Source organism: Pituophis catenifer, unplaced genomic scaffold (assembly GCF_029215685.1).
Source record: "Pituophis catenifer annectens isolate HBS135680 unplaced genomic scaffold, rPitCat1.0.hap2 SCAF_2, whole genome shotgun sequence".
Taxonomy (NCBI): domain Eukaryota; kingdom Metazoa; phylum Chordata; class Lepidosauria; order Squamata; family Colubridae; genus Pituophis; species Pituophis catenifer.
This window is the reverse complement of record NW_027256882.1, coordinates 55,585,564-55,612,299: the sequence shown is the minus strand read 5'-3', so window position 1 is coordinate 55,612,299 and position 26,736 is coordinate 55,585,564. Positions and strand designations below refer to the sequence as shown.

General features: G+C 37.7%; 1 protein-coding gene across 1 annotated transcript in view; it reads left to right on the top strand.

Annotated features, from left to right (window-relative positions):
- The first annotated feature begins 14,954 nt into the window (after nt 1–14,954).
- Nucleotides 14,955–26,736, top strand: part of MDFIC2 (MyoD family inhibitor domain containing 2) — a 59,554-nt gene continuing 47,772 nt past the window's right edge. The window contains 1 exon segment of the mRNA XM_070933555.1: nt 14,955–15,099. Within this exon segment, the coding sequence (XP_070789656.1) occupies nt 14,955–15,099 (145 nt within the window).

Sequence of the window (26,736 nt, the reverse complement as noted above, 5' to 3'; positions counted from 1 at the left end):
AGCGTGAGTTAAGGGGGGACAGCTGGGCCTACACAATTTTAACATTTCACACACAAAAGAGGCAATGCCTTGATTACATAGTCATGCCTGCCATTTTGACTTTTTCAAAATCGTGCATTTCACTGCACGCTTTGCTGTGCACGCACAGTTTTACGAAAACTTACCTTCTGCATTACTGCTGGGCAGTAACACAGCGGAGGTGCAGCAATCTGCTCTGCCATGTGAATCGCCTGAGAAGATATAGGTCAGTAAAGCATAGGGGTGCGTGGGTGGGCCCACCTGATTGTTGGAGTGAACCGGTTCACTTCCAGCTGATCATTGGAGCTACCGGTTTCTCCGAACCGGTAGAATCCCACCCCTGCATACATACATAGCACTGTCCATTTTGAATACATAGCGGAAAGGGGAAACTTGAGAGCTCACAAGGTTGATGGAACAAAACTGTGAATGAATTTGGACGTTCTGCTTCTGATACCATGAAGCCTCCTCCTAGAAGGTAACAAGGAAAGCAAGTTGTGAAGTGGAGGTGTAGCATCCCAGACAATCCTGCAGACTCTGCTCAGCCTGAATGATCAAACAGTTATGCTTTGATTGCTATGTTTGGGTTACATATTCTTGTACATGGAAGTTATTTATTTCTCTTGGAATGGAAAGACTATTCCAGCCTAAACAGAATGCCAGCATTTAAGTTCCAGATATTGAAAATCATTGGGTTCCCATTCTACAAATCTTCAAGGGATTTAGGATGGGCATCAGACTATCATTGATATAAACCTAGTCTTTTAGATTCAGGATTGCCTTGTTCATTTGTTAATGAACCTAACCGTGTGTGATACAGACAGGAGTTGCCTAGATCTAAGGTTCTTTGAATGGTAAAAGACCCATTGCTTATATGGTTCAGTATGGTCTCCATAGGTGTAACCATCTTTCTGGAAACCTGCTACTTTCATATACTGCATTGGGCATCTTTTTCTTATCTGAACTTTAAGAACATGATGTGTCCTGCAGAATAAAGTCCCTTGGAAGAAGGCCTTTGGACCACCAAGATGCCATTCCAGAAAATACTTAGTAAAACCAAAGAATAACCCATTGACTCTGTGGGGCCCACACTGGATCTGGTTTTGTGCTGCTAGCAAAGAGTTAAACTCAATGGATTTTCCTGCTAACAATAATAATAACATGCTTTGTATTGAAATTTGTTCTTCAGTTTCTTTTTTTTTTATCTTGGTAAAAGTGTTGGTGTGCATCAGTGATATAAGGTATAAGTTTGCTAGGGCAATTACCCATTACTGTTGAGCGGCTGAGTGGTCCCTTGAGAAAACTCCGGCATAATTTGTGCATAAGATATCTTAAAGCTAAGGATATAGGAACTCCTTTCCTCCTGCTTCTGTAGGAGAAGGGGGGGGGGAAAGGGATAACTTTCTCTTATCTCCTGGTTAGTGCTTGGTCCGTTAATTCAACTTAACTTTTTTCCTTCTTGACTTTTGTTTCCTACACAGAGATTATTGTAACAAGGAAGTCAGAGGTCACATGAGGTGATCCCTGGTGAGGTATTCTTTCTTTTAAGAAACATCATGGCCACTGGTCTCAAGAGATAAGTAGAACTTCCCATTAATTGATTTATTTTGGTTCTCTCTATCTAAGTCAGTGTTTCTCATCCTTGGCAGCTTTATAAAGCATGGGCTCCAAATTCTCAAGAAGCCCACACTTCTTCAAGCTGCTATGGTGTTATTTACAATTCGTATATGAAATAACTTTGTAAAAAATCAAATGTGTTTGCTATTTCACTAGCATCGTTTAACATAGAGAGCCATGCACTTAATCCCTGCTATTTTATCTGTAAATCACATCTTTCTTATTCTTCAATGTAGCAGACACGTGAGAGCTTGCAAGATGAGAAATGCAACATTGTGATACAGATTCCACTATTTTGTGCATGATTCAACATGACATGCATGTAAAAAGGAACAGGGCTTGCGTTGGGACGTTGCATCTGGCACCTACTCACCAGCAATCAATGTTTGAGTTTGAGTTTTATTAAATTTATATACCACCCTTCTCCCGAAGGACTCAGGGTGGTGTACAGCCAGGATAAAAAAACAGCAATATAAAAGTTAAAAATAATTTAAAATTATTAAATAGTTTGGCCCACAATCTAAAATAACATAAAATAACCCATTAAAAATAATATTTTAGGCCAGCCCTTCTTGATGGAATAATAGTGTTTTAAGGGCGTGGCGAAAGGTACGGAGGTCGGGAATCCGACAAATCTCCAGGGGCAGCTCATTCCAGAGGGTAGGTGCCCCCACAGAGAAGGCTCTCCCCCTGGGGGTCGCCAGTCGACACTGTCTAACCGACAGCACCCTGAGGAGACCCTCTCTGTGGGAGCGTACTGGTCGGTGGGAGGCTATCATACTGGTCGGTGGGAGGCTATCCTACTGGTCAGTGGGGGGCTATCGGAGGCATAAGTGATGCCCAGATAAGCAAAGCTTAACACCTAGATTAATCCTAGATCAGGTGTGTCAAACTCGATTTTGATTGAGGGCTGCATCAGAGTTGTGTTTGACCTTGGGGGGCCGGTATGGGCATGGCCAGGGTGGACATGGCCAACTCGATGTCACTCGTGTCAGGGACACCTGTAGTGGCCCAAGCGCTCTGCCAGTGGAAACGGGCTCCCAAGCTCCATTTTTGGTTGCGATGGGCTCCTGCAACCCGCTGCCAGTGAAAATGGAGCTTGGGAGGACCTGCCCACAGCCCTTATGAGCTGCATTTTCAGCTGTGCTGCCTCCTGCATCCTGCATACCTATGCCAGCGAAGATGGAGCTGCATTCAGAGGCACTGTGGGCTGGTCCTTCACTGTTTCCAGGGCAGCACCATGGACCAGATCTAAGCACCCCGCAGGCTGGATCCTGCCCCCGGGCCTTGAGTTTGATACCCCTGCACTAGATCAACAATCAAGAAGTAAATGATACCCCAATCAAGAAATTACCAACTCAGACAAATAAGCTAACAATAAACTACAGTCTAATCAAGGAACCACCAAGACTATTCCCTCCAACATAATAGGGCAAGCCTCTAGTATATAAAAGGAGAGGAAACCTCCCACTGCCTTTTAATACTGATGTTATTATCTAGTTTAGTAATGAAACATCTGCAACAGTGGTGGGATTCAAAAATTTTTACTACTGGTTCTGTGGGGATAGCTTGGTGGGTGTGGCTTAGTGGGTGTGGCAGGGGAAGGATACTGTAAAATCTACATTCCCTCCCCACTCCAGGGGAAGGATAATTTCCTCCCAATCAGATGGAACTCAGGAGGCAGAAAATAGATGGGGGCGGAGATGGTATTTACCGGTTCTTCAAATTACTCAAAATTTCTGCTACCAGTTCTCCAGAACTGTTCAAAACCTGCTGAATACCACCTCTGATCTGCAAGAAAACAATCAACCTCGGAGAGAAACCCACAGCTACAAATTTTCTCTACTATTGCTTATTGGGATTAAGAAGTTTTGTTTTTAATGGTGTCATTGTAATATATATATATTTTTTTACTTCTTGTAATTCAGAGCTGATCTTGGTAAAACTGAGATAAGTTATAAGTAGAATAGAAATATAAAATGTAAGGATGCAATAATACCATAGATTTTATGTAATCCAATCCTGCCCAGTGCAAAAATCTATTACTATAGCACACCTGACATGGTTATCTATTGAAACATAGTCAGCAAATCAAAATCTATTCTCCCAAGGAATTTATTTCAATGCTGAACAGTTCTTTATACTGTCCAAACAAAAATCTATTTCCCTGAAATTCAAATTATTTATTGAGGTTTTTCTAGAACAACACTGGAGAAGTCTATCCTATCTCCCCAAACTGTCTGTAACTCACAACAATTCTTCATAAATTCATAATTATCATTTATGAATAATTATTCATAACCCTTATCATTTGGTTGCTCCATTTTGTTTATGCCCTTCCTAAAATGTGTGCAGAGTTGGACAAAATATTGTTGGTATATTTAGTAAATTCTTCTATTTGCTGTTCAAAATTTTTAATGTTAATGATATCAAATGGCAGAGTCCTTTGTAATCTGGAATGTTAAAAGAGTGGCATACTTTGCTAAGTATAGATAAGTTTTAGCTAAGTTAAAGTAGATGGGAACAGAAACTGCTTTTTTGCACTAGATGAATATTCTATCTAAGTAGAAGTGTTTCTATTTGAATGCATAGATTTACTAAACTAATTGTTGAAGAAGTATCAGAAGAAGGCTGTTTCCTAATTTTCTCAATACCAGATGGAGTGACCAATGTTAGCACTCTGAAATTGATATCGTCCAACTATAGACTCTCCAAAATAAGTACATAATTATTCTCAACACTTTTGTGCTAAACCAACAGACCATAGAATTGCTAGCAGTGATTTACGTCACACTGGATTCTTTTCTGGCTTTTAATTTCCCACCACCTAAATTATATTCTCATAGTAATTTGCTAGATTACGTATCATAAATGCTTTGCTAGATTAGGTATCTGACTTTAATTTAGATGATATTTGGCATTCTATTAATTCTTCCTGGTATATACTTTACTCTCGTCATACACTGGACATGCTTTAAGACAGATGACTTCTAGATTACTCGTTCTTGGTTTCCTAAAATGAAAGCAGGGAAATACAAGCTATTATGATTTCAAAACATGCTCCTGTGATGGTTATTGCTCCATTTGATGAACATTTACATACATTCTTTAAATGCGTCTTAAATCTATCCCTGTTGAATGATACATTCTGTTAACAGATGGAAGATTCTCTTAACAGATGGAAGAGGAAATGATAGATTTTTTTTCATCTTAACCGAGACTTGGTTGCCTCCCTGTCTTTGATATGGAGTAGCAGTGCAGAATTCATTTGGAGTCTTCGGAAATGGAGTGACATTTAAGTTGAAATAATAAATAAATAAATAAATATCATGTGCTTCCTATAAAAAAAGTATCTACAACTGGTTAAAGTTTTAGAGGAATTTTTTTTTATTATGTTGCAAAAGACAACAACATTCTAAAAAGGGAGCAAAATCTAAAAATTGTTTGGCTTTTAGACTTAATCAAGTTAAGCAATATAATATTGTATCACTTCTCAGAATACAAATGGACATATCTTTTACTAGTCTGATTAATCAATGTTTCCAGGATTTTATCTTAAATGGTGTAATGCTACTTTTTAATCAACAGGAGATGAGTTAGATTATTTTTTTAACAGAATGTGATTTTATTACACTTGTCAGGTTACTTAGTTAATTTCTTTCAAGAAGTGAAGAAATCACCACTTTTTGTAAAACTATGGTGCTAGTCTATATCATTGATTGGTATAAATGTATATTGGATTTTAGTCTCTCTGTCTCTGTCTCTGTCTCTGTCTCTGTCTCTCTCTCTCTCCCCACCCCTCTCTCCAATGGTATAGTGGTCTTTTAAATAAACCCATGCCTTTCAATCTAAATAGTCAAACATCAAGGTTATTCCCAGATATAACACCTGAATTTGGCAAGACAAGAAGCTATGATTGCCAACTCAGGCACAATTATAATGTACATTTGGAACAGATGGCCTCAAGATTCAAGGATGTGAAAAGAGTGGCCAAAAGTCCTTTGTTTCAAAAAGGCAGGAGGAAAAGTCCTAGAATTAAAACTCTGGAGTTGACACATGTGTACATCTTTACATATAGCAATAGGACTTAGACTTATGTACCACTTCCTAGTGCTTTTACAGCCCTCTCTAAGTGGTTTACAGAGTCAGCATATTGCCCCAACAATCTATTGATAGATTCAAATTCAATGTAATTCGCTCTAATCTTGATTGTAGGAAATATGAGTTCTGCAATAGAGTAGTAAATGTCTAGAACACTCTACCTGATCCTGTTGTTAGTTTCGCTAATCCCCATACCTTTTACCTTAAACTGTCTAACGTGGACTTTTCATGTTTCTTAAGAGGTCCCTAAGGGGGTGTGCATAAGCACACCAGCATGCCTACCATCCCTGTCCTACTGTCCCCATTTATATGTAACCATTCTATGTGTTTATGGCTATGTTTTGCCTATTTATATCCTTTTATTTGTGCCAATTTTTTTCATGTGTCCATGTCTATGTCTGTACTGTTACTTCTTTCCTTGTACTTGTTGATAAATAAATAAATAAATAAATAAATAAATAAATAAATAAATAAATAAATAAATAAATATTTGGGTCCTCATTTTACCGACTTCAGAAGGATGGAAGGCTGAGTCAACCTTGAGCTGGTGAGAGTTGAACTGCCGATCTGCAGCTAGCAGTCAGCTAAAGTAGCCTGCAGTGCTGCACTCTAATCAAGAAAGAATGAAAATGGTAGTTAGCTGAATGATAATGGTTTGATTCTCCCTTCTCCTGAATATATGGTTAAGCTTATGCATACATAAAAATGGAAAAGGAATTAATTTAAAAGCCGAATTATTTGATAGATGAAATCGTTCAGGAAAAAAAATATGAAAATGGGAAAAAAGTAATGTGGGATATACAGTATGGATCATGAGAGAATGTGAAACAAAGGAAAATATTATTTGGTGGTGTGAAGAGTAGTTCTTGGGATGAAAACTGACATGGAAGAAAAGAGGAGAGGAGGGGAGAGGAGAGGAGAGGAGAGGAGAGGAGGGGAGAGGAAAGGAGGGGAGAAGAGGGGAGAGGAAAGGAGGGGAGGGGAGAGGCAAAATAACTACAACAAAGAAAACAAAACAAACCTCCTACAAACAATTGTAGAAAGAAAAGGTTTGACTTTAGAAGTTAAACATACCTAGTAGAAAACCAAAGGAGCAGAATTGGTATATCTTTGTAGAATGTTTATTAAAGACAAGATGTTACCTAGTAGAAAGGTGGTGGATGATTTCTGATCTGCAACAAGGAATTAATGTTTATTAAAATAATTGAAAATATATGTGAATAAGAGTATGCTTTTGTCTGCGTACTTCGTTATATTGAAGTAAGAGTTGGATATGCTACAGAAACATAAGCTCAATAAAGTCTGAACAAATATCTAAAAACTTCCTGTGTAAAGCAGAAAAGATAGTCAAGAAGGAATGCCTGCTGAATAAACATGGATTAATCCACAAACGTATGACCAGTATGAAAGAAGTATTTTGAGCTTGATTTGGCCATTTGTAGAGCGAGAAAATGCCTTCAATGAATCCACTGTTTAAATGATTTCCTGTGTATCGGTACTCCAGAATAAATCTGATGAAAGTATAAGTAAGTTCTCTCAAGCATTGTTGGACGAACAGGCACAAAAACATCCAGGAAGATGATTTAAGCCTGGGAAATGGGCCCCTCATCAGTCAACAGGATTTATCACCATCTTATCAAGTATTTAGGAGGCGAGGGCTTGGCAGCACAAGGAAACAACAGCAAACAATTTAATAGCCAGCCTTCAACACCCTAATCAACATCAAAAAAGCAACAGACATCATATAAATATCACACAGAATAACTTAAAGCACACACTTTCTAGAGCAGGGGTGTCAAACTCAAGGCTCGCAGGCCACATTCGGCCTGCGGGGTGCTTAAATCTGGCCTGTAAGGCCGGCCTGGAAATATGAAGAGACCTGCCTGTGGTGCCTCTGGCGGCTAAAATGGGCCATATGCGCCCCCCGGTGCCTCATTTTCACCCTCCATGGCCTCCTGCAGCACTCTGCCAGCCAAAACTCGGCCAAAAACTGAGCCAAAAAACAGGCCAAAAAATGGGCCGAAAACAGGCCAAAAAGAAGGCTGAAAACAGCCCCCAAAACAGCCCCAAAATGGCCCACGTGGCTCATTTTCGGCTGGCAGAGTGCTGCAGGAGGTATCCATACTGCAGTACTGCAGTCTAACCACTGTACCACCAAGGCTCAATTTTGGTAATACAAAATATCATCTTAATGTCCAACATGTTACTGATAGGACAGATATAATTTCCATAAAAGGAAAGGACCCTAAAGGAGAAACAGTCTCCAATTCTTCTTTCCTTCCAATATGTCAAGCAGGGGAAAATCAGGACCTCCAGGCAGTTCATATGATTATAAAGGTTTATTGCAAGCTTATACTCTGTACAAGAATCAGAACTACTAACTCTCAAAGCAAATAGGCAGTAGGTAAGAGTCAATGGAATTCAAAGTGGGTTGGATTAGATCTCTTGTGGGCATGAAGGGATTTGAGACTGATGACATGTTTGACCCTTTTGATTCAGCCTGGTCATCTCCTACACAATCGTTGTGAAATTAACCTACTCTCAGACTGTCCCGCTTCTTAGGAGTGATCATTGTACCGCATTGCAAAGTTACTATAAATTATCTCTCCCCCTTCGTTTCAGTAACAGAACCTGGAATAGTTATAACTCTGGGGAATAACTTGGAAAATATCATTTTCTGCTAAATCATTGATTCAAAAAGAGAGTGTTGTTCCCTCTTTGGAAGTTAATCAGATACTGAAAAGTAATTCTCTGGAAAGCTTTCCAGGACAGCTTTTTTCCCTCACACCAAACCCATCATCAATATGGTTCAACTCTGAATTCCCATCAATTATTCAAAGACATTTAAGCAAGCTAAGCAAATATGTAAAAATGCATGTTTCAGATATTTCATCTATATTTTTAAGCATTGTAAAGTGGCTTAAAGAGTTCATTAGCTTGATTCTTTAAACCAGTCTCGAAAAAAAAATGAGAAGGGGAGCAGAAAAAGTTTTTTTTTTAAGAGCTTGATTGATGACAGCCAAAGTGGTCCACCTTGTGGGAAAATCTCCACCCTTAGGAAGAACCAAAAAGTGTGGAGATTTTGTAAATAAAAAAGCTCTTTATTGGCATGAAACAAAATGCAGTAATGACTAGGCTCTCAGGCCAAAGAAATTGAAAGTCCTAAGCATTTAAAGAAATAAAGATTGTATGGAAAAAGGAAAGATGCAAAAAGTCTTATAAGGATTAATTTATTACTTTAAGATGAAAGGGCAACAATTAAATAACATGAATTTTCATCCTTTCTACTCCTTAGAAAATTCTTACAATTTACATAATGCTTAAAAAATACTGTAATTCCGGGATACATATTCCTTTACTACAATGAGTAATGATTTTCATCATACTTTCCCAGAAAATATCATGACAGGGTTTTGTTATCTGTCCGCTGAATCATTTCTCTTCAGGGTCATTGACTCACTGGCAATAGGACACTCACCCATGACCCTTGCACAACCCACTGTGGTGCTATAGGCCAAAAATCTGGTTAATTCTTATACCAAATGTACTATGAAAATAATAAACCTATTTTAATGAAATAGAAGTTTAGGCCCTGGTTAGGTCCCTACATATTCCCATAAGCCATGAGAACAAGACACAGAAGTAACAAGAACAATTGTTTCCACATACAAAAAGAGTTACATGGAAAATATCTCTAGAAGATTCACACATCTGAAGCCATCCAGTACAAAGAAGGCAAAATTAACCAGCCCACAATACTGTACTGGCATTAAGTAGGACATCCAACTGAATCCTTCCTTCAGTGCTTTAAAATGTGTTGACTGAACTATTGAGATACGAACAGGGGTGGGCTTCAGATCCTTTAGCAATGGGTTCACTGCCCCATTGCTGGGTGGGCATGGCCATGGTGGGCCTGGTCTAGTCAGCTGCTTGCACCATGGAGGGGGGCATTTTTTCTCCCTCCCCAGGCTCCGGAAACTTTCCTTGAGTCTCCGGGAGAATGAAAACTGTTTTCCCAGGTTCCAGAGGCCCTCCAGAGGCCGGAAACAGGCCCATTTCTGGACTTCCGTACCTCCGGTAGGCCCATTTTTTGCCCTCCCAGACCCTCCGCACTTACCTGGAATGATGAACGGGCCGTGTGGAGACTCCTAGGAGGGGCGGGGCAGGGTGGCCATGGCCAGCCAGGGAGCATTTGGAGGTTTGCTGAACCCTGGCGATCCTTGGCTAGAGGATTGCCTGAACCCTGCCGAACCCCCAGGAGCCCACCCCTGGATACCAATCTGTTTCTTCACCTAGCTTTTGAAATTCTGCTTCCTGAAACAGCCTGCTTTATCTTTTTGAGGAAAAGGGCATGCATACCAGAAACTTTACATGTAGTAATAATATTGGTTAACATGATATCTGAATTTCTTCTTTTCATCCATTGGCAACTAGGGATCTGATTTTGTCCTGACATCTGAACTGTCTGCAAAAGAATCCTGGATCAATAAACTATCCTTCAATGTAAACACATTTAGTCCCACCAAATTATTAGAAAGTGTGTTTAATATCAAGTTATTAGTTAACCTGGCTCAAATGTTGGCCTCTAACTCACATGAATGGTTGTTCTTATTGGACCAGTGAGGAACGAGAAAGAGAATACATATGCATGAATCTTGTAGGCACATGTATTAATATGGAAATGGGGTAGATAGACTTGCTTGGCATTAATTGTCCAAAATAATATGAAATATTTTAAATTCAGCAATTCTAATCTGTTTGCCACACATGCAATTTACTATTAACTAGAGATGGTAGGTTACCCATTAGGTTTTTTTTTTAATCCACACACACACACTTACAATAAAAAACTTTTCTTTTTCCTGTGAGCGAGAATGACATATGATGGGAGAGCAGAAGAGGCTGCTGTCATAACAAAAAGGAATATATTATTATTTATTGGACAAACATAAGTACATAGATCTTGGATTACTATATTGGGTGACAAATGCTGGATAAGATTTTGTAAATATTGCAGAAAGATACCATTGAATTCATTCTACAGTGAATCGTTCTGGAAGTCACCTTTACAAAGAAGTACTGGCATTTTCCTCCAATATGATAGGAGATGCATTTGATCTACCATCAGTTCAGCGTGAAGAGGTTGCAAGGCTAAACAGATTGAATCTGACTAGTAATTCAATGTACATGAGCAATGAAAGTGTCAGAGAACAGAGGAGACGAGAGAGAGAGAGAAAGAGAGACAGAGACAGAGACAGAGAGAGAGAGAAATTGGAAGCATCAGTTTGTGAAACAATGAAAATTACCCTAAGAAGTAAGAAATGATTTCATCAAGTCCAATAGCAATAGCAGTTAGAGTTATATCTCTAAGAGGTCTACAGAGTCAGCAAATTGCCCCCAATCTGGGTCCTCATTTTACTGATCTCAGAAGGATGGAAGGCTGAGTCAACCTTGAGCCGGTGAGGATTGAACCCCTGGCAGTGACCACTGAGTTAGCCTACAATACTGCATTCTAACCACTGTGCCACCATGGCTCTACAAGGCCCTTGCATGGTTTACAAGAAAGGAATTTGGAACTGTGCCTTGTTAAGGATCAGGTCCCTTCCAGCTGAATTTTCATCCTCTCATTTTAAACCATAAGTTTACCAACAATATGGTAGGCAGAATCCTACTCAGTCAGTTAGTAACATAAAAATTCGTTGTTTTTAAGATTTTTTTTGGGCTGGAGGAGAGCTATGTCTCTCTATGTCTATGTATACACATACAAACCCAGCAATATTCCCATGCACATCACAAGCTTTAGGTGGACCTTGTGCAATGTCAAAACCATTCAACTATGTTTTCCAAATGTAGTCTTCAAAGCCTGGATAGAATGAAGATGCATGAGAAAGATCTCATGGGACTGGGAAGCCTGTGGTCGAAGTTCTGTTTAAAGAGATTCTGGTTCCTCAGTTGCTAAAGGCACGTTCAATCCTTGACCTTACCAGACTCCATACATAATTTACACAAAACTATCTAGCTGCAGGTCTTCCTTTCCTTAGCTTTCTGAGAAGCAGCTTGGGTGGGAGAGAGGACATGCAGGCTGGGAGCACAATAGCACCATGAACTATCAGTCTCAAATGTTGTGCAGGCTATTCCCTTGACCCAATCCTCGCTTTCTGTATTCTCTATAAACTCCTCTTACCATATCTTCTCTGCCTCCTTTCCTTTCATTCATTAAGCTCATGAGTAGGAATTACCAAAAGTGGCTTTGATGGAATTTTAGTTTGGTTACATTCAGTGGTGGGATTCAAGTAATTTAACAACTGGTTCTCTGCCCTAATGATTTCTTTCAACAACCAGTTTGCCAAACTGCTCAGAAAGTTATCAACCAGTTCTCCCGAAGTGGTTCGAACTGGCTGAATCCCACCACTGGTTACATTAAGGGGTAGCCCTACCACCTTGTTTCTGTCATCTCTTTCTTTCACTCCACAATCCCACTTGTAATCTTGGATTACAATATTGGATGACAAATGCTGGCTAGGTTTTTGTAAGCATAGCAGGAAGATATCATTGAATTCACTTTTCAACGGATAGTTTCCACTTATATTTTGGCAAGGACCGTCACTTCTCCCTCCTTCTCTTTTGCATTGCTGTGCACAGGGAAGTCCCACTCATGAATAAACAGGCAGAATTTATTCAGATATGTTCAGAGATCGTGCAAACCTGAAGGGCACAATTCATGCTATACTTCTGCTCAGCGTTCTTGTGATATGCCAGTGGCTTGAGCTTCTAGTCAACTACTAATTTCTAGCCACAGGTTTATCAAACCACAGAATACAATGAAGATGTGTGAATCAATGCCACATAACCTTAGCTCAGAGTTAGACATGGGGAATTCTGTTGTATTTTAGTACTTCTGGGTCAAATCTGGGGGGAAAAAATTCTGTCTGTCATTCTGGAGCACCACAGCAGGCAGGAAGGATTTGAGGTAGTTTCTTTTTCATACAGTAGTGGCCAAAATTGTGGAAACCTTTTGGGAAAAGTGTATTTTCTAAAACTAGCTAATAACACCACTTTTTTGGGGAGTAGTATCATAAAATTATATATTAATGGAAAGATAATTTAATTAAGAATGTAATGCAATAACTTTTATGAAGGATTTGCTATTAGAATAGCAGTTACAGTATAAAGAAGAAAAGTGAAACACGTAGAAAAAATGAGATATACAAAAATGATCACCATAGAACAAAAGAGATATACAAAAATTATCACATCAGTTAATATTTAGTTGGGTAACCTTTAGCATGAATTACAGCCTTAAAACGTCTTCCCATGGAGTGAACCAAGTCTTTTAGTTCTACAGCTCTTATAATGTGAAACCAAGATTTAATGATTGCTTCTATTAACTGGGTTTTATTGCTGGGTCATTTCTGACTAACAAGTTTCTTTAGTCAGCTCCATAGATTTTCAATTGGGTTAAGGTCTGGACTATTCCCAGGCCATTCCAGCAGTGGCCATTCCAGCATGATTATCTTGAAACTCCAAAAAAAAAAAAAAAAAGTGGTGTTATTAGCCATCAGACCTCAAAAAAAAAAACACTTTTCCCAAAAGGTTTCCACAATTTTGGCCACTATTGTATATGGAAGGGTAACATATTTCTCAATAGATCCATGAGATTCCCATTCTCATGTGTGACAGATATGGAATCAATTCCAAGGCAGACATTCATTTCTTGGAGAACCACAGCTCAGCTATTTTCTTTGTTTCGAACCTTTTCCTTTAAGGAAGATACCATTTTGATTTAAGCATAGGAAATCAGATGACGCCTCTTCCTTTCATCCTTTATCCAAAATTATTGTCAGGCAGATTTTTTTTTTTAACTGAAGATTGTGCTTTTTCTGTGCAGCAGAGCCTTTTTGTCAAACACCCAACTTTCTAGCCATTACCATAAGAAATGTTGTCAATTTCTTTTCTTTTCTTTTTTAAAAATCATTTTAGCACTAATGTGGCTGCTTCTGGCACCCAGTCAAATCTGGCACTGTACAGCACAGGAAGTCAGTGTGGAGGGGGAGAATGCCTAACTCATCCTTTCAGTTTTGTCAGTGTGAGGGAATGCTGGACAGTACACAATCTGGGACTCTGGAAGAAGAACTAAACCTATATTAATTGGCTCTCCTAATCTTCGTTTCTCTTGTTTGGAATAGAAATTTCAACTATCTCAACCCTGAGAAGATGAACATCAGTTAGAAGATATTCCAGTATATTTATATATATGTATTCATATATATATATATATTCCCCTATCATTTCGTGGAAACAAATTACAAGAGGCAATCCATATCATACTACTCAGCAGGCTAATGTACACGTAATACTCCCAGGTACTGTAATTTGCATGCTTTTGGTGAACAACAATTCTCTTTTGGAGAGATGAATGGGTTGAAGGGGCAGTAAAGAATATTTTGGTTACACTTTTGCTGAACTACCTTTTATTGATATTTATTTGTGAGCGCTCGAATGAGATGCATTATTGCTATTTATAAGCATATTCAATACCTACAGGGAAAACTCCTGCCCAAGCACAGTTTATCTCTGTGCTACAATAAACTCATAAGAATTATTAATACATCTCAACATAAAATTGATACCACTGCTGTTGAAGAATACATGTAATATTAATAAAGAGCTATAAAAAAGCATCTTGGTTTAGGGTAAGATATTTTGCAGTATGTTGATTTTTTGTTGTTGTTAAAAAAAATGAATACTTGTTATATAACAAGACAGAAACATCTCATAATGTAGATACTGATTGGAGGAGCTTTTTCATCCAAAATAAAGCATTTTAGACAAGACTGCTCTACTCACTTTCCTAAGTACAGCTTACTGAATGCAGTGACTATAAGTTCTTACTTCAGAGTAAGAATGCAAAGCATTGTGCCATTCAAACTGATGTTGTATCATCCAAGTACATATGCTTGATGATTTGAAAGGACATTCCAATTAATAGAGTAATGGAAAATCTATTTTAATACATTATTTCTTTAGCAAACATCTCATAAAACTAGTTCTGTAAGTACTGGTAAACTTTTGAAAGTGCAGTGATAAAGCCATAAAAGTAATAATTAACTTTGAAAACCAGCATGCAGAAAACCCCAGTAATGATAACTCAGTGGCAGATATGAAGCTCAAGCGATTTGTCAGAAGCTAATTGGTCCCACAGAAGTAAAAATAGGCAGATGTCAAACACTGCAGAATTATTTGCTGATATTTTTTAATTTTTTCCAATTCTACAGATGTCTGAAACAGATACAGACATAGGGAAAGTTAGAACACAGAGCTTTGAAAATGATCAGAGAACAACTTCCGTGTTGCTGAAAGAAGGTAACTTTCTTGTTTATATTGGAATTATTAAGATTAGCATTATTACTATTATTACCTTAAAATGTTGAGAAACCAAATTCCCAGAGAACACAGTTTTATGAGAACAAACCCCAAAAGCTTTCAAAAGGCTCACAAGAAACAAACTAAGTTTCTAGGACTAACTAGAATAAAGCAAATACGACAATGTTGGTCATAGTTTCTTATTCCTCAGACAAATCTAAATTTTCCAACCAACATCTTTTTTTGGGGAAACTATTAGGTTTTCTTCATGCTATAATGTGTGTATTTTATTTTAAAAGTTGACCAAATTATTCTAAGCTTTATCGTTTGCATTTTCTCAGATATCAAATATTTAGCAAATATATGGTTTTTTTAATTCATTTATTTAAATTTTATCCACCGTTCTTCTGAAAGGTCAAGGTTCTATTTAATATATATATATATATATATTGCTTGATATGGGCTACATATTTGGAATATTTTGGAGCGTCTCCATTTTTGCTGAAAGCTTTCTTGTTTCACTGTTTTGGTTGTATTTATTTTGATGTGCTCTGCCCAGTTTTGTTGTTATGAATGAAACTCCTGTGGCCTTTGTGTTTGTATGTATAGCTGAATAAAAGGGAGTCCAAAACATTGCAGTTTTAAAAAAGTATTGGTTTCCAAGTATATTTTTGTTATATTTTTGGCATGTTGGCATCAAATAACAAATCCATTCAACATACAGTGGTACCTTGGTACTCAATTGTTTGAAACTCGGCGAATTTGGTTCTCAACACATTTTGACATGAATATTTTGTCCCGGTACTCATTGTTTGTTTGCTACTGAACACACAAGCTAGAACTCATTGGTTCTGGCTGCCTTTTGACTCATTATATTGTTCCTTATGGGAAACATTTGTTTGGTACTCATCGTTTTGGGTAGTCGTCACACATCCCGGAACCAATTAATGATGAGTACCGAGGTATCACTGTACAATTATTATTTTGGAAAAATGTGAAGTAACAGGTTAGATCTGAGATTTGAGATAGATACACAAAGTTATCAATGTTATCTCTCAAGGTGTTTGCATCATTGCAATAAATGTGTAGACATTAATTCTTCTGAACAGCAGGGCAAATTTTGAAAAGTATTAGTTTTACCTCTTCCAACTTCAGTTCATTAATATAATGGATTTTGAAAGTGATCAAAAGTGGGGGTGGGGGAGGTAAGGAAAAGGGAATGCCAAACTGACCCCAAGTTTAATCATAGTATCTAGTTAATGGAACAAATTAAATATAATTCAGTTTCATTCTCTTTGTGAAGATGAAAGCACACGTATTAACAGAGGAGGAATTTTAAATTTTCATGCTTAGCTATTTTGGCTGCTGTTGATCCTAATAGTCATTGCTAACGTCATCAGTGATGTTTAGATAAGCACCTTAAATCTGAAAATAATCCTTGGGGATTCTCAATACAGTGAATCAGGAACATGGCCCAGGAGACGGTGATGCTAATTTCTATAAGAAATATGGCAAAATCCCTGTAAGAGTGCCAGAGTTCCTCAGCTAGAAAGTTTTCATAGCAACAACTCTTAGATGAACAGAATGTCTTTATGACTTTTCAGCATAGAGATAAACTGGATATGTACATTGTCAAAGGAGCATAGGTTTGCTTATTTGTTCATTCAAAAGTTGTTCATTTATAGGTTTGCCCATTTCGAACAGTTGTCTTTGGTAAGGTCACTTAATGGTAAGGCATCTGCTTTAGGTCAAGATTTAGATTTCCCAAATCAGTGCAGATTAGCCAGATCCTTGTGGATGAGCTAGATGGACTATTTTCTTGATGCACTAAAAGGCAGATTTTTATTTCGATGTCATCCCATTATGTGTTTCTTCACCTGTGCTTCACAGTATTTTATGGTGCATATTGGTGTCAGGTCACAATGTTGGTCAGTGTTTCAAGATCATGTGAAGTGTTAATACCACTTTATAATGCCTTGGTAAGGCCACACTTGGAATACTACATTCAGTTTTGGTCGTCACAATGTAAAAAAGATGTGGAGACTCTAGAAAGAGTACAGAGAAGAGCAACAAAGATGAATAGGGGTCTGGAGGCTTAAACATATGAAGAACGGTTGCAGGAACTGGGTATGTCTAGTTTAATGAAAAGAAGGACTAGGGGAGACTTGATAGCAGTGTTCCAATATCTCAGGGGCTGCCACAAAGAAAAGGGAGTCAAGCTATTCTTCAAAGCACCCGAGGGCAGGACAAGAAGTGATGGGTGGAAACTAATCAAGGAGAGAAGCAACTTAGAACTAAGGAGAAATTTCCTGGCAGTTACAACAATTAATCAGTGGAATAACTTGCCTCCAGAAGTTATGAATGCTCCAATACTGGAAGTTTTAAAGAAGATGTTGGATAACCATTTGTCTGAAGTGGTGTAGGGTTTCCTGCCTAAGCAGGGGGTTGGACTAGAGGACCTCCAAGGTCCCTTCCAACTCTGATATTATATTGTATTGTATTGTATTGTATTGTATTGTATTGTATTGTATTGTATTGTATTATTATATTATATTATATTATATTATATTATATTATATTATATTATATTATATTATATTATATTATATTATATTATATTATATTATATTATATTATATTTAAACTGTACAATTTACCATGTGGGTGTATGTTTTTCCCAAGAATCCCTATTCAATTTATAATATAATTCCAGTATTTACCCAGACAACATTTATATACATTCTGCTCAATTTGAACAACTTGTTATTGTGAAAACTGGAAACTAAATGAAAATCAGGAGGCACTAAGTTAGGAAGGGTCTAACAAAAAAAATAATGACCAGATGTCCCCTTCCCCCATATATTTTTTTTAATTTCTGCTTGTCACACATGATTTTGAAACATTCATTTTCAGGACTCATAGCAAAAGAGGGAGTTGTGTAGTAGAATTCGATCTTGCCTGCTAAGAAGGAAAGCTGCATGTTCTTTTAGCATCCAATTTTAAGGGAAAGTTATTTTTATTCATGGTTTTATATTGATTATTTGTGCCTTCTAAAAGAAGCATCCAGGAACCACACACAATGGAAATAAGATGCTGAAAAGGTATGGAATGAAATGCCCTGCAGTTTCAGATCAGAATTTTTCACAAAACAACACTGGATGTATTCTTAGCTCAGCTATTGCGTACAATTCCCAACGTTTGTGATCTTTACAAGATAACCTTTAAGTGTTTGTTGGCTAAGCAGGTCATCATCTCTTCCTCGCCATTTGCATTAGAGATACTAATACTTTCTAATGTGAACACTTATAGATATTTATCCAGAAGAACAGACTGGGAACCAGAAATATGAGACATGATCTGCAAAAGGTTATATGCTTTGAAGTCCATTGATTTCAAATAAAGGAAAGGAGCTTAAATTTGGGGGAAAGAGAGAGTTATGGTAGAAGTCTTTCAGAGCTTCACCACCAGATCAAGGTGGGCTGAGCTGGTGGTAGACAACTCAATATTGGGAATAGGCCAGTTTGTGGGTTGTCCACTAGTGCCCTGAAACAAGTTATTATAGGAAATAATGCTGAACCATCAAAGTCAAAAATGAACCAACGGTATTTTTGATAATGCCAAAGTCAGTGATGTAAAATTAAGTGTGAAACTGCCAATAATCTTATTAGTGACTATAGTCAAATTGCTCATTTTATGGCACCATAATAGGATTGCAAAAATTGTCCATTGGAATTTATATTGTGTTTTGTGGAATTATATGTTTCAAAACTGTCAAGCCGCCAGAGAAATCAGGAAATTCAGGCAGATCAAATGAGTATAAAGATTTATTGCAAGCTCTCTACAAATTCTGAACTACTAACAGTCAAGGGAAATTCACAAGTGTTAAGGACAGAGAGGAAATCAAGGTGGGCTGGACTCAGATCTTTTGTGGGTATACAGGAACTCATAACTGATGACGCGTTTGACCCCTTCCTCAGGTTCAGGCTCAGCCTGGTCATCTTCTACAAAAACATTTTGCAAAATGAGGAGATCAGAATTCTCTTAAAAACTAATTCACCAGACATTACTGTTATGGAAAAGAAGGAGGGATAGAGCCTGTTAAATGAAAAATCAGTTGATAAAAATCATGATTTACAAATTGAGAGCAACATTTCATGGAGGAAAAAAATCAATTGCCATACTGATTGCATCAGTATCATACCAAAATAATTTAGCAATTATTTAGTTATACTTGTAGAAAATGTAAAAAACAAACAATTATATGGATTAGTAGAAAAGATCTTCAGAATACTGTAACAGTGCCAGCATCATCTAAATTTACAGCTATTAATGATGTTTCTTAAACTGAACACTTTATGATACAGGTACTTACAACTTACAATCATAACTGAACCCAATTATGATTGGTACAACCCAACTGAACCCATTGTATAATTGAATTGTACAATCTAAATTGTGATAGAGATTAAGTGGGTAAACATGCGACCATGTCCAATTTTACAAACCCTTGTTGTGGAGGTCATTAAGCCTGGATAGCTCTGCAGACAAGGCACTGTAATTTAACACCAGCTGTCTGCAATTAAAGTAAGTTCAAATCTTGCCAGGCTTGACTCAGCCTTCCATCCTTTCTAAGGTAGGTAAATTGAGGATCCAGTTTGTGGGGGCAATAAGCTGACTTTGTATAAAATATACAAAAGTATGAAGGCTATTGCTTAATGCACTGTAAGCCACCCTGAGTCTCCAGAGAAGGGCGGCATATAAATCAAATTAAAAAAACAAAAAAAGCAAACACCAGGCTCATGGAGCAAACCATTTTCACAAAGGGTTGGAAACTGGAAATAATTTGCCAAAAAAGAGCAAAAACCACCAAAAATCATGGGCATATGACTGTGGGAAATTGCCAACAGCATAAATGTGAGTCAGTTTCCAACCAGCCAAAATACCATTCCATGACTTCAGGGGTATATGTGGCTGTTCCAACTGGTTGAAAGTAGATCTGCAGAGGTATGTTGTCACTTTGGACTGTCACTAAGTTACAAGTCATTAAGCCTTACAGTCATTACATTGTCTGTAAGGCTATCATTAGACTTATTTTTTTTTTAATTTGATTTATATGCCGCCCTTCTCCGGAGACTCAGGGCGGCTTACAATGCGTTAAGCAATAGCCTTCATACTTTTGTATATTTATATAAAGTCAGCTTATTGCCCCCACAAACTGGGTCCTCATTTCACCTACCTTAGAAAGGATGGAAGGCTGAGTCAACCTTGAGCCTTGGAGAGATTCGAACCAGCAGTAAATTGCAGGCAGCTGTGTTAATAACAGGGTGCGTAGACCACTGTACTATCAAGGCTTACGACTGGAAATCTCTGGTCAAACAGGATTTGCAGGATTTGAAGCATACAAATCTTCACATTCAAGCTGAATTGAGCTACAGAAGTAGCTCAAATAAAACATAAATACATCACGTGTCTCTCAATAATAATAATTCCACTGCACTGCCTTCATGTTGCTGAAAAAAATTACTGTTGGGTTTTTTGAAGGGTTTACATGAAATCATAATCTGAAGTGTAAATTTCCATCAAAATTATAATGATCAGAACAATGAACATGCATTGCCTGCATTTGTAGACATAAATATTAAATAGTCAAGAGTATATACAAAACTAGTATATTTTGGTTTTGAATTTACAGCCGATCACTTGGGGGGAAATGGGTGCGTTTTTTTTTTCCTTTTCAAGCTAGCTGGCTTTCTTCTTTCAGAGGAGAAGGAAATCTATGCAAAGGCAGATTTCATTAAAAGATTCTCAGTGAAACAGTTATTAATGGGGGTAGCAGATACATTAAAAAAATGCACGGTTATTATTATTATCATTGGTATTTTTGCCAGTTGTTCGGACTGTATTTGGCATTTTTATCTGCCTATTGAGTCCTTCTCAAGGATCTGGGATAGGCAAATGTGGATGTTTGATGATGTTACAGATATCATTGCAGGAAAGCCCTGTGTTAGGGCAAAGGCCAGAATTCAGTATTGCAGGCTAATTCTGCCAACTGCCAAGAGTTCGATCCTGACTGGCTCAAAGTTGACTCAGCCTTCCATCCTTCCAAGATTGGTAGAATGAGGACCCAGATTGTTGGGGCCAATAGGTTGACTCTGTAAATCACTTCGAGAGGGCTGTAAAGTACTATGAAGCTGGATATTCAGTAAGCGTAAGTGCTATTGCTATGTAAGCTGTTCTAAGTAAAGTTGCTTTCTGCAATTGACTGATGGTGAATTTGTCAATGCCAATGGTATTCAAGTGCTGCTCCAGTTGTTTTGGGATTGCACCCAAGGCTCCTATTATTATTGGCCACTATCTTTGCTTTCTTTTGCCACAGTTATTTTATTTGCAGGTCTTTGTATTTTGTCTTTCTCATCTATTCTACTGTATTTCTTATCAAAATGGGGGGGGGGAATGGAGCCAAAAACTGGTGTTGCTCATCCTTTGGGGAGCCAAAATCCTGGGAAAGAGCCTTGCCAGCTTCAGGGCCTCTGTTTGAGTGACTTAATCAATGCAAGCCTTGCTTTAAGTTGTAAAAAAAAAAAAAAGGAGATTAAAAGACTTCTTTTCAATAGGCACAGAGTCTATCAAATGTAACATGCTTCCAGCTTGCTGCTATTAATTGCAGTTTTATAAGCTGAGTAGTTGTTAAATTCTGCAATGCATTCTCCGGGGAAAGAGAGAGGTTTTAAGTCCATACAGAATGAAAGAACAATGTCCTAATAGCTGGAAAGTGCTACAAATGCTTTTGATGGCATGGCACCAACTGGATTGCTGGACTCTCCATATTGCTAACCAAATACAGTGCACCAGTGTTTTCCAGGTTACTGGTTAGGAAGCATCATAACATAGAGAACCTTGCAGGCTCTTATACGGTCCCCCAACAGAGAGCAAAAAAGCCCCACTTACCCCTTAGAATGATGTCATTTAGAGCAGTCTTAAAACAGTTTCCTAAAGTTAGAAGTTGCTTTCTGGAGCTGAAACTGCTTTTTGGCACTGGACGAAAGCATGATAGGGGATGTGGTGAGCCACCAGTGGGAAGCCACCCCACTAATTGACAGTCAGTGGAAGGGAGCAATACACACACACACAAACACACAAAATTTGAATCTTTGAGACAGAAGCATAGTTTGTAGGGCATTGTAACTGCTTTTGTGCTGCCCTATGACAACATGGAGGTGGACACAGAGAAAGAAGGTAGGTACATACATAGGAGTGGTGTGCTTGTCTTTCTGTCAGTCTGTCATCTATCTGTCTGTCTATCTATCGTCTATCTATCTATCTATCTATCTATCTATCTATCTATCTATCATTTAATCATTCATCCCTCCACCCATCCTAGGTCTGGGAGAGCAAGGAAACATGAGAAAGAGACTTAGAGTAGCTTGGTTTTAACTATGCTCAGTATAAGCTGACCTTTGGCAGGCTTCAAAGATTCTGTTATCATACCCTACTATTAATAAAGATCTTCCCAGAATTCCTAATGATTCTTGTTTCCTATGCTTTCATTCATTTCCTGCCTTTATTATTTTTACAAATAACTCAAGATGGCAAACATTAGAATAGAATAGAATAGAATAGAATAGAATAGAACAGAACAGAACAGAACAGAACAGAACAGAACAGAACAGAACAGAATAGAATAGAATAGAATAGAATAGAATAGAATAGAATAGAATAGAATAGAATAGAATAGAAATCTTTATTGGCCAAGTGTGATTGGACACACAAGGAATTTGTCTTTGGTGCATATGCTCTCAGTGTACATAAAAGAAAAAAACATTCATCAAGAATCATAAAATACAACACTTAGTGATAGTCATAGGTTACTAGTAAGCAATCAAATCATACTAGGAAACAAAACAATATAAATCGTAAAGACACAAGCAACAAGGTTATAGTCATAAGTGGGAAGAGATTAGTAATAGGAAGGAAGAGAATAATAACAATAGTAATACAGTCTTAGTAAATTATTTGACAGTGTTGTGGGAATTAGTTGTTAAGCAGAATGATGGCATTCGGGAAAAAACTGTCCTTGTGTCTAGTTGTTCTGGTGTGCAGTGCCCTATAGCATATTTTTGAGGGTAGAAGCTGAAACAGTTTATGTCCAAGATGTGAGGGGTCTGTAGATATTTTCACAGCCCTCTTTTTGATGAATGCAGTACACAGATCCTCAATGGAAGGCAGGTTGGTAGCAATTGTTTTTTCTGCAATTCTAATTATCCGTTGAAGTCTGTATCTGTTTTGTTTAGTTGCAGAGCTAAACCAGACAGTTATAGAGGCGCAGAACTGAATCAACAGCTCCTTGGGCAGTTTGAGCTTTCTGAGCTGGCGCAAAAAGAACATTCTTTGTTGTGCTTTTTTGATGACGTTTTTGATGTTAGGTGTCCATGTTAAGTCTTGAGATATGATAGAACCTAGAAACTTGAAGGTCTATATTGTTGATACTGTGTTGTCTAGTATTGTAAGAAGTGGTAGTATAGGAGGGTTTCTCCTAAAATCTACCATCATTTCTACGGTTTTGAGTGTGTTTAGTTCAAGATTTTTCCGGTTGCACCACAAAGCTAGTTGTTCAACCTCCCATCTGTATGCAGATTCGTAGTTGTATTCAACATAGTCAACATATTCATGTGCAGATCGCCAATGATGACATCTAGGGTGGTGGGCGGGGCCTCCCACCGGTTTTATTACCAGTTCTTGCGAACTGGCCCAAACTGGGGCAACCCACCACTGGAGGAAAGGTCTAAAAAGTTAAAAAGATAGCTGCAACCATAGGACTGACTCCTCTTTTTTACATAAAAACCTAAAAATGAATGGGACTTTGATAGTGCAGTCACAACTGTCATCTTGACACATATACACTCACCCACCACTGGAGACACCTCAGCAATTCATGAATCTGTTTATAATCCGTATTCAGTTCCTGAGGCTGTGCTTTTCCTTTGGACTTAAATGTGATAAGGTGGATATGACTATATCTTTTTTGGTGGTGGTAGCATCCCAATTATTAGAATCTTCCTGAGAGCAAGTAGATTGATCCATTCTATTTTAAAAAGCCGTGGAGGCACAGTGGTTAGAATGCAGTATTGCAGGCTAATTTTGCTGACTGCCAGAAGTTCAATTCTCACCAGCTCAAGGTTGACTCAGCCTTCCATCCTTCCTAGATTGGGAAAATGAGGACCCAGATTGCTTAGAGAGGGTTGCAAAGCACTGTGAAGTGATATATAAGTCTCAATGCTAAGTACTATCATGCTGTACATTCTCCAGGCTTTTACTTTGTTTTTAAAATATTCTTGTTCTACAAACTTTTATTCTGTTTTTTTTAAATTCACTAAATCCCTACCAAAGCTCATAAAATTCATTCTTACTCTTAGGGTACAATGTGAAAGGCATGACATAGAAGGAAAAGGGACAGGGAAGGAGGAAAAAAACTATATTCTTTAATGTAGATCTTTTTTGCATTTTGTTTTGATTTATTTTGTGTTTGAATGTTGTTTTAATTGGATTGATAAAATGCCTTGGTGATTTTCTTTTTTCTTTTTTAATCTGCAAGACAGCAGAGAAGTATTTTATAAATAAATGAAGTAAATGGTCAAAAATAATTGGCTGCTTATTTAGTACATTCTCCAGAAAATGTTAAAGAAGTCTGATTGACAATACAGCTTTGCACAAATTGCTGCCTTTTATTTTTCTGACTTTGAGTTTTTAAATGATAGTTTTGTTGTAATGTACCATGTCATTTTATTGGATTGAACATTATACAAAAAGGTGAGATTTTATGCTACAGTATTTGCAAATTGGAAGAGGTATAGGATGCAGGGCTATACCGAAATATTGTATGTGCAGTAAATAAATAATTGCTAGCAAAGATTATCTCTACCTTTGCTGGGAAAATACTTGCAAGAGCTTTGCATAGTTTGTTAATGGAAGGGCTTAAGTGCCAAGTTTCTATGAAATTTCAAAGATTACTTACTGGAGACAGAAAAACAATTTAGTGCATGTTGTTGCATGTATAATTAAAAGGAAAATTTGTAGCATGGCTTCTTACATTATTTATTAATGAATTACTCAGCCCTATAAATAATAAAATTGATATTAATCTTGAACCATTAAAATGACCATGTTGGAATAGAAGTCCATGTTTCTTTGTATTATTATTTAATATATGCCTAATGAGTAAATTGTTTCTCTAAGATGATGAGTTGGTTTTCGTCAAATCATGCAACTTTATATATTGGAGTTCACAATCTGTTATCCTGCAGATATTTGAGGTACTTTCTAGATCACATCCAGCATATATGACTGTATGCTATATATATACATATACAGAATGTCAGGGTTCCAACCGATGCCCTAATTAAATCCTAAGCCTTGATCCAAGCTTCAAAAGAAATCCAGTTATTTATTAGGAGCTTCATATTGGCATGTTCCAAGTGAAGCCAACTCTGACCTCACTTAATTTATGCCCCAGCTCTGACCTCGTTTCCCCCTCCCCCAAAGGTGTGTCATCAGCCACATTCCCCAACAAAGCAATTTCATGGGTGGTAGAAGTCCCTCCCTCTGACCACTGTGGGTCTCCGTGGAGATGGCCTTGACATAGAGATGGCTGGAATGTGCTTTTGTTTTGATTGAAGTGCAATTCCCTCACTGCAGCTGCGAGGCTCAGTTCCCCATCCCCCTGCCTATGGCAACTCAAGAGCAGATCAGGAATGCTTCGTGAGTTGACACAGTAGTTCCTAGCTGCAGGGGAAGTAAATATTAACTTACTTTCTAGAGTTAGAGAAGAAACCTAGATTATTGAGAGTATGGTACATGTGACATATTGGCCTGATGTGCCAAAACCTCTGGCAGTGTCTTTATCATTTAGTGGGAAATGCTGCATATGGCAGGACTCAACTAAGGCTGGTAACATCTGTCATTTTAGCATAAGTCTATTCATACAGTAAAGGTATTATCAGTATGAATCCCAAAGCATAACTGATTGCATTATTAATAACAAAGAATACAGGAGGGGTATGAAATTCTGAGTGGAGAGCAGATCATTATTTAGTAGTATCAAAAATGGATTTTGGAAAAGAATAGATTTGGAATAAAAGTGAAAGCAGCAAGAGTGAAAGCAAGGGACAGGAAAATGATGGCTTCTGAAAATGAATGGGATTAGAATTCCATGATGGAAAAAGAACTCTACTATTTGCAATTATCCTTCATATGTTGGAAGGCAAATCTCTCTGCTAAAGAACTGAATGAGTTCATGCAGACGCTTTAGTCTACTTCCTCCTCTATTCTCACCACTATTTTAATTACCATATCCTCTCTTTCTTTCTCTCACTACTGGTACTATACATTTCACTGTATTTCTTCTGTTCAGTCTCCTACTAAGGTCAAAACTTGGTGTCCTCCAGAAACGGATGAGTTTCAAACCCCATCAGCACTAGAAAGCAATGACAATGGCAAGGTACTGTGGGAGTTAGCCTGAAGGAATCCAAGTTCCCCAACATTAATTTCTCATTACTTACAGACATCTAGACTGCAACAGAAACTGTGTTCCATTTTCAGCTACAAAATTTTCTAACAGAGAATGTTATCATATACTACCTT